Raw genomic sequence first — 9,217 nt, 5'->3', positions numbered from 1 at the left:
TCATTTGCTAATTTCCCACCTTTCCATAAAGATATCTTTGCAAAAAAGCCCCACTTCTTTTTTGGCAACTTTTTATCTAATCCCCTTGGTTTAAACCCCACCTTCCTTTTAATGCCTAGACCTTTTACGTGTGCACCATTTTAAACACATCTGCTATAGACCTCGATGTTTTAGTACACTTTTTTTGCTTTGTAACCATTTAACCCTTACCTATCTATTATCCCCGTACACCCCTTGTGGTTTTTATTTTTTATATATAATAATTTTAATATATTATTTTATAAATATTTTTTAATATATATATATATATATATATATTTTATAAATTTTAAATATAAATATAAAAATAATATAAATTAAATATAAAATAAAAATAAAATTTAATAAATATAAATAAAAAAATTAAATTATTATTAAATAAAAAAATAAAAAAATAAAAAATATTAAAAATAAAATAAAAAATTTATTAAATAATATAAATAAATTATATAAATATAAAAATTATATAAAAATAAAAAATTATATAAAAAATTAAAAAAAAATAAAAAAATAAAAAAAAAAATTAATATAAAAATTAAAATAAAATTTATTTAAAAAAAAATAATAAATTAAAAAAATAAAATAATAATTAAAATTAAATATAAATTATTATTATAAATAAAAATAAAATTAAAAATATTTTTTTTTAAAATAAATATATAAATATAAATATAAATATATTATATTAAATTTTTAATAAAATATATATATTAAATAAAATAATATTTTATATAAATATATATATATATTAAAATATTTAAAATATTTAAAAAAATATATATATATATTTTTTAAAAAAAAAATATATATATATTTTTATTATATATATTATATAATTTTTTTTATATAATTAATTTTTTTTATATAATTTTTATATTTATATTAAAATTTATATTAATATATAATATTTAAAAATTTTTTAAAAAATATTTATATATATCATATATATAATATATAAAAATATATATATAAAAATATTATATTATATATTTATATATTAATAATTATATATATAAAAAAAATAATTTTATATATATAATTATTTTTAAAAGATATAAATTATATATATATATAAATATATATATTATATAAATATATATTATATATATATATATCAAAAAATATATTATATTATATATATATAATATTTTATATATATATATTATTATAAAAATATTTTATATATATATATATATAATATAAATATTATATATATAAATTTTATATAAAAAATATAAATAAATATATATATATATAAATATATATATATATAAATAAATAATATATATATAAATATATATATATATATATAATATATATATATATATCTATATATATATATATATATGTTATATAATATATATATATATAAATATATATATAAATATATATATAAATATATATATATATATATATATATATATATATAATTTATATATATATATATATTTATATTACTTTCTTTTTCTTCTCTCTCTTTTACTGACTGTAAGTGAATTTAATAGGAATAAAAAATAAAAGGTGATGATAATCAAGAAGATGGATTAAAGCAGGCGAGGAAGACGTAAGAAGAAGGAAAAAATAGAGAAGAAAGCAGAAGATGAAGAAGACGAAAAAAAAGAAGCAAAACAAGATGAAGGAGGAGGTAGTGATGAAGGAATGAGAAAGAATCACAATAATGATGATACTACTAATAATGACAGAAGTAATGATAACAACAACAACAATAATGGTAATAACTGCAATGGAAATAATAATAGTAAGAATCACAGCAGGAATCACACAGACAATAATAATCATACCTTTTCCGTGCATGAAATATTCCCACAAGTTGGTAAGCGTGCGAAGCTTTGCAGGATTCAGGGCGACGGGCTTCTGCAATTGCACATAGAGCGGCAGGTTGAGATGATCTTGCAAATTGCCGCCCACGCCAACCAGGGGCGAAACTTCCGGGATCTGTGGGGGTGGGGGTGGGTGGTAGTTATTGCTTTCTTTCCCTCTTCCTCTTTCTCTCTGGTTCGTTTTCTTTTTCTCTTTTTTCCTCGGTCTCTCTCTTTTTCTTTTTTCCTTGTCCGTTTTCGTTCTCTTTCTCTTAACTTCTTTCTGTCGTGCTAGATTTGGTTCTTTATTTCATCCTCATTCTCTCTCTTCCTGATTCGCTTTCTTCTTTCTTTTACCCTTTCTCTCTTTCACCTTTACGCACATTCTTCCTCTCCGTCACTCCCTCCTCCCCCTCCTTCTCTCTCTCTCATCTGTTATTATCATGCCTTATCCGTTCCAATAAAACTACGCAATTTCTCCACACACACACACGCACACATTCACTCACAACTCCGACTTATACTCACGCTGAACTTCTTGAGAACATCCTTGGGTCCGACGCCAGAGTAGGTGAGAATGAGCGGGGTGTGGATCGCGCCCGCGGCCAAGATGACTTCCGCGCGGGCGTACGCGGTGCCGTTAAGACGAGGGTTGTCCCACTGCACGTACTCGACGCCCACGGCTCGGTCCCCGTCCCACACCAGCTGCAATGCGGGAGGTATGTGGGTGCGTGTTGAAGGCGAGGGGGGAGGAGGATAGGGTGAGTCAGCGTAGGGGTTGAATACAAGGAAACGCAGGGTATGTATTTCAATATGCGTATATATGTACAGTTGATGGGAAATACAGGGAAATGCATAGTGTATATATATTTTAGTAAACGTATACATGTACAACCGAGGGGAAATACAGAGTACTGCAGGGTATGTATTTCAGTAAACATATATCTCTGCTCAATTGAAAGGAAACACAGGGAAATACATGGTATATATTTCAGTAAATGTACAGATGTAATCTTGAAGTACGTGTGCAATTGCGTCCGTGTTTTCTGTTAAGGCTGGGATGAGAAATTGGGGAAAAAAAATCCTATGAAAGAGAAAAGAATAGGATACCCTGCGGCGAAGATCCATTTTCAAAACATCTGGAAAGTCAACTCGGTTAGAATACTGTTCGTTAGTTTACACACACACACACACACACACACACACACACACACACACACACACACACACACACACACACACCAAATCCTAAATTCCTACACGCATTGGCCATACCCTGGTCACTTGAGTATGCAGCAGCACGTGCAGATTGGGCCGACCCATGGCAGGGCGAAGGTAGCCTCTGGTGGGTCCCCATCGCCGCCCTTTGTAGACTGTGGTTTGGGCCGCCATCACGCCGTAGTCGATGTCGTCGTTCAGATCCCCCACAGGCAGGCCTGGGATGGATGTGAAATAGTTTTTGTTTACTTTTTTGTTCTATAAAATAATAGTAATAATAATAACAACAACAATAATAATAATAATTGTGTGTGTGTCAGCTTGATTGCCCCTCTCCTTCTCCCTCCGTTCTCCTGTCTTTCTAATTTCCTCTGTCCTTCCACTTCTTTATCTCCTTCCATCCATTTACTTCTTTATCCTCCGCCGTCCTTCTGACTTTTTATCCTTCCTCTCCGCCCCCCATCCTTTTTATAATAATTCTCCCTTTCCCTCCCTCTGTTTCTGTTTCCCCTCCTCTTTTACTCCCTTCCGCTCTTCAAAACTTTTATCCCCAACTTCCCTCTCCCTCCAATCTTCTACCATCTTTATCACAACTCTCCCCCCATCCTTTCACCCTTTTTATCTTAATTTTCCCTCCTTCATTCCACCCTCTTTATAACAAATTTCCCTCCCTCTTCCTTCCTCTGTATCACAACCCTCCCTCCCTCACGTTTCTTCTTAATCACAACACTCCCTCCCTCTCCCTTCCTCTTTATCACAACTTTCCCTTACTCTTTATCATAACGCTCCCTCCCTCTACCTTCCTCTTTATCTCAACTCTCCTTCCTCTCTCTTCCTTTTTATCATAACTCTCCCTTCCTCTCCCTTACACCCGCTTTATCACAACTCTCCCTTCTTCTCCCTTCCACACTCTTTATCACAACTCTCCCCCTAATCCCTTGCACCCCCCTTTATCACAACTCTCCCTCCCTCTCCTTTCCATCCCCTTTATCACAACTCTCCCTCCCTCTACCTTCCACCATACTAACCCAGCTCCTTCCCAGCCGAGAGGAAGGCCTCCGTCAGAAGCGAATCTGAAGTCCGAACACGTATCGGCGGGTCATAACACTGCACAGCGTCCTGCGGCTGCCGAATGTGCCCGCTGGGACCCGGCTTCACGGTTCCTTCTCCACAGCCGTCGGAGGATTTTTGCTGTTGCTCCGAAGGGCTGCTGGTGCACTGGTCCTGCAGGGGAAAGGTAGGGGAGGGGGTGAGGGAAGTATCGAGTGAGGTGGTTTTGTTTTTGTTTTTATGATGTGTACGAGTGTTACTAACGCTGTTAATATTATTCCTGTTCTTGTCACTATTACATATATAATGCTATCACACACACACACACACACACACACACACACACACACACATATATATATATATATATATATATATATATATATATATATATATATATATATATGTATATATATATATGTATATATATATATGTATATATATATATATATATATACATATATATATATATATATATGTATATATATATATATATATATGTATATATATATATATGTATATATATATATATGTATATATATATATGTATATATATATATATATATATATATATATATATATATATATATATATATATATATATAATTCCTTTCTAACCTTTCTTTTTCAAAATGCACAAACACTTTTTACCGCACATGGAATATACGAAATACAGGTGCATCCCGAACTAATCCAGAAACCAAATTAGTATTTACAGAATTCATCGACAGTACGTTTTTTTTTCCAAAACAGAATGCAGTCCGGCAATTTACACACGTTACCCTTAAAATAGTGAAATATTAGGCTGAATAAATGAAAACGGAAATGCATAGTCAGATACGCAGAAAAGTCATTTAGGAAAAAGTGATGTCTTTCTATTAGAACAATGCAGCTTGCCTGCTTGCTTGCTTTTTTTTTTTTTTTTTTTTTTTTGCTGGGACATGTGATTATGGGTTTTCGTTTTCGTTTTTTTTATTTCACATTCATATCTGTCACACTTTTTTATCTTAAATAAAATTACCTGTAGAAAAACAGACAAATAATCACATATTTTTACCGTTTATGTTCGTTTTTTTTTTCTCATTTCGTGTCTACATAATATTTTTTTTATTATTTGCAACTAATATTTAACTGACACAAACTGTGGCGCGTAGATTTATTTTTAATAATGCAAATGACCTGTACGAAAACAGTTACATCGCCATGTATTTTTATTATTTAAACTCTATGTCATATCTTATTTCATAACTTATTTTGTAGTTTCATCTTATCTTTCATCTATTATTTAATAAAGTTATTCCCACTCACGTCGCACAAAAACTAACCGATTTCTCTACATTTTTTTTTTTTTTTAGAAGAACAACGCACGTACCTTAAAGAGTTTTGGCCTGAGGCGGCGACACTCAGCTTTATTGGAATATTTCTTAATTTCGTTGAATCCCCAGCCAGTGGCGCCGTACTCGCTCTCCCACGTTTGGAAGTCGTGCGGTGACCCGAACATGTGGATATTGTAATTAATGGTGCCGCTGCCTCCAAGCACCTTCCCGCGGGGCCAGGCTGATTGCTGCAACGGAAGACGTGTTTGGAATTTTTTTTTTCGTTTTTTCCTTTTCCTATTTCATGTTTTTTTTCATTCCCTTATTATTTTTTTTTTAATCTTTATTATTAGTGGAAAAAGAAAAGGATTGTGTTTTGTTGTTAATTAGATTTTCGTATATATAAAAACATATCTCAGGAGTGTATATTTGAATTTAAACAAATATTATATATTTAATATTTAGCAACAAACATTTTTGTTTATGCTACTAAAATGCACTTATTAACTGAGGTAAATTTGCAAGGAGTGCTTTTTATTAATAATAATAATAAAAAAAATCTGAACCCTATTTATCGTTACCCAGAATTGAATGATTGCAACACACAACCGATTTGTCAATGAAAGTTATAGTGAAAGTATAAGTAGGTAAATAAATAATTATAATGAATGAATGAAATTGCCGAACAAAAAAAAAAATATATATATATATATATATATATATATATATATATATTTATATATATATATATATATATATATATATATATATATATATATTTTTTTTTTTTTTTTTTTTTTTTTATGAAATAATGAAAACTATACATCTTATTAATCTGCATGTATGAATATCTCTTACTTTCTCTTATTTATTTTTTTTGTATGTCATTTATACGATTAATGATAGCTCTGAAAGCATAATTGCTTCTCTATTATAACTAAATACTTTCAGTATTTAGTTATAATTACCAGTCATTAAGAAAAACAATGATTCTAAATAATACATAAGCTTTAGACTAACGGTCTCTCTCATCATTCAGTCTTATATTCAATAACATTATCAATAAAATAATTGTTCTAATTGATTTTATTATCTAGTATGAATTGCATGTTAATAAGTCTTTTTATGACATGTTAACTACCTCTTATTAATAACATGTTAATTACCCTATTATCAGCCACATGTTATTGATCCAATATTGACTACATTGTAATAAATTTATTGACAATTTTAATTATATGTTAATAAATTCATTAACAATATTGGCTACATGTTGATAGATTTATTAACAATACTACATGTTAATAAATTTATTGACAATATTGAATACATATTAATAAATTTATTAACAAAACTGTTTACGTTTTAATACATTTATTAACCATGTCGTCTACATAATCATACATTAATTAAGAATACTAAGTACACGAATTATCCAATGGTAATAACGATCTCCTTATAGCACAACAACCCTCACTCACCCTATCCACCAGGGCCTCCGAAGACCTCTTCTGCGGCGCCGTCAGGTACTGCCAGTCGTAGCGGGACCTCTGCAGCAGCGGCGCCGCCAGAGGGATCCCGGCCATCCAGGGTTCCTCGCCGCCCGCCTCCACCAGCAGGACGCGGAAATTCTCCCTTTCACTCAGACGGGCGGCCAACACGCTCCCCGCCGTTCCCCCGCCCACGATGATGAAGTCGTAGGCGGGGTCTGGGCGGTATATGACGCCCGCGGAGGTTGCGAACATCGCCTGCCACGCCCACGCTGCGAGGGCGATGACGACTCCGAGGATTCCTGGAGAGAGGAGGGAAGAAGGGTGTGCTAACAAGGGAAATGTGGATTGGGTAGTTAGATACTTTACTCATTATACTCTCTCTCTCTCTCTCTCTCTCTCTCTCTCTCCTCTCTCTCTCCCTCTCTCTCTCCCTCTCTTCTCTCCCTCTCTCTCTCCCTCCCTCTCTCTCTCTCTCTCTCTCTCTCTCTCTCTCTCTCTCTCTCTCTCTCTCTCTCTCTCTCTCTCTCTCTCTCTCTCTCTCTCTCTCCCTCTCCCTCCCCCTCTCCCTCTCTCTTTCACTCTCTCTCTTAGGGCGAAAATGTACTTGACACACTAATTATTCGCTAGCTGACAGGTAGGTGACGATGAAATTTGGAATACAGTTTCGTTCGCACATAACTAATCCTCATCAGTCTCTGAAGTACACGAAAAAAAAAAATATTTGTTTTACTTTTTTCCTCCTCCTCCCCTCTAAATCTGCTTACTTCACTGCAACTCACAGAGACTAGGGGAATTTCTGTACCCGGATAGCTTAAATATTTTCATTTTTATTATATATATATATATAATTTTTTTTTCTTCGCTTGTTAAACTATTTTATCTGCGTAGTTATTCCCATCATATACCTATCGCATATTAACCTTTTACATTTCTCTTATCCTCTTCATCACCTTCGTTATCTCTTACCTCCTACGAAACCACACCTTACTCTCCTTCTTCACCTGTCCCTCCCTTTTTTCTCTCTGTTTTTTTTCCTTTTCCCTCCTCCACTTTGAACCTCATTTTAACTTCAGCGCCTCACGAATTGCCTCATTACAAGGGTTTAATTGGCCTAATGTCTTGCAAATTTCCTCTAGCCCATAAACAAGTACATTATGAGGTCATTTCTAGGCCGTTACGTCCAAACATGTCTTAGAGTTTCTTAGAAGATGGTGAGTTAGGGTTCGAAAAATGTTTTTTTTTCCGACGCGAAATTCGCTTCACGTTTATAGCCATAAGTTCGTCACTTAAATACTTTGTAGAGATTTCACTTGCTATTTTACGCGGCGTTTGTATTTGGGTAAATCTAGGGGTTGAGGGAACAAGAAGAGAGGAAGAAAACATGGTAGAAGTAGAAGTATAGGAAGGTGAGGAAGATGAGGTAGAATATGACGTAGAAAAAAAGAAGATGAAGAAGAAGAAGTCGAAGAAGAGAGGGAGAGGGACAAGGAGAAGGAGAGGAAAAGGAAGAGGGAGGAGAAGGTGCAGGAGTAGAAGAAATAAAGAAAAAGGAAAATGAGGAAGAACCCGCACCAACCAAAAAACAAATACAGAATTCTCAGATCAAATCCCCCATTTTCCCAATCAAATCAGCATCACAATAAATACAGCACACTATATAACTATATCCATTCCAACGAGAACTCAAAGCAAACCCTTCACGCGCGGTCGTGAAGGGGGAGGGAGGGAGTGGCCTCGCGGGAACAGCACTTGCAGGGCGTCCCGTCGAGCTCGCTTACCCACCGAAACGAACGCGCCAGGAACAACTTTTACTTAGAAATATCATTGTGATATATTAGGTTATTATCATCATTGTTATTATTATTATTATTATTATTATTATTATTATTATTATTATTATTATTATTATTACCATTATCATTATCATTATCATCATTATCATTATTGTCATTCTTCTATTGTAGTTTTGTCCTGTTCCTATATGGGGTCTCTATAATCAAGTTCTGGTAGATATTTTCTTCGTGGTCGGATGCCCTTCTTGACGCCAACCCTCTCTATTTACCCGTGCTTGGGACCGGCACTGACTTGGCTGGCTTGCCGCGGCCTCCTGATAATAATGATAATAATGATAATAATAGTAATAATAATAATAATAATAATAATTATTATCATTATTATTATGTTGTTGTTGCTGATGCTGTTATCGTTGTTATTATTGTTATTACTATTATTATCATCATTATTATCATCATTATCATTATTATTGTCATTATTATTATTA

At 32.9% G+C, this 9,217-nt stretch overlaps 1 protein-coding gene across 3 annotated transcripts in view; it reads right to left on the bottom strand.

Moving 5' to 3' along the window:
- The window catches only part of LOC119596061 (neither inactivation nor afterpotential protein G-like), a 38,941-nt gene that overhangs the window by 14,475 nt on the left and 15,249 nt on the right, over window positions 1-9,217 (bottom strand). For all 3 annotated transcript variants that reach the window (XM_037945170.1, XM_037945172.1, XM_037945171.1), the window contains exons 3-8: window positions 6,925-7,235; window positions 5,500-5,691; window positions 4,106-4,301; window positions 3,135-3,295; window positions 2,388-2,564; window positions 1,842-1,995 (exon numbers count right to left, since the gene is read on the bottom strand). In XM_037945170.1, coding sequence (XP_037801098.1) covers window positions 1,842-1,995; window positions 2,388-2,564; window positions 3,135-3,295; window positions 4,106-4,301; window positions 5,500-5,691; window positions 6,925-7,235 — 1,191 coding nt within the window. The remainder of the gene's footprint in view (window positions 1-1,841; window positions 1,996-2,387; window positions 2,565-3,134; window positions 3,296-4,105; window positions 4,302-5,499; window positions 5,692-6,924; window positions 7,236-9,217) is intronic.

Source organism: Penaeus monodon, chromosome 37 (assembly GCF_015228065.2).
Source record: "Penaeus monodon isolate SGIC_2016 chromosome 37, NSTDA_Pmon_1, whole genome shotgun sequence".
Lineage (NCBI taxonomy): Eukaryota > Metazoa > Arthropoda > Malacostraca > Decapoda > Penaeidae > Penaeus > Penaeus monodon.
The sequence above is the reverse complement of the archived record's forward strand: the minus strand, read 5'-3'. Positions and strand labels throughout refer to the sequence as shown.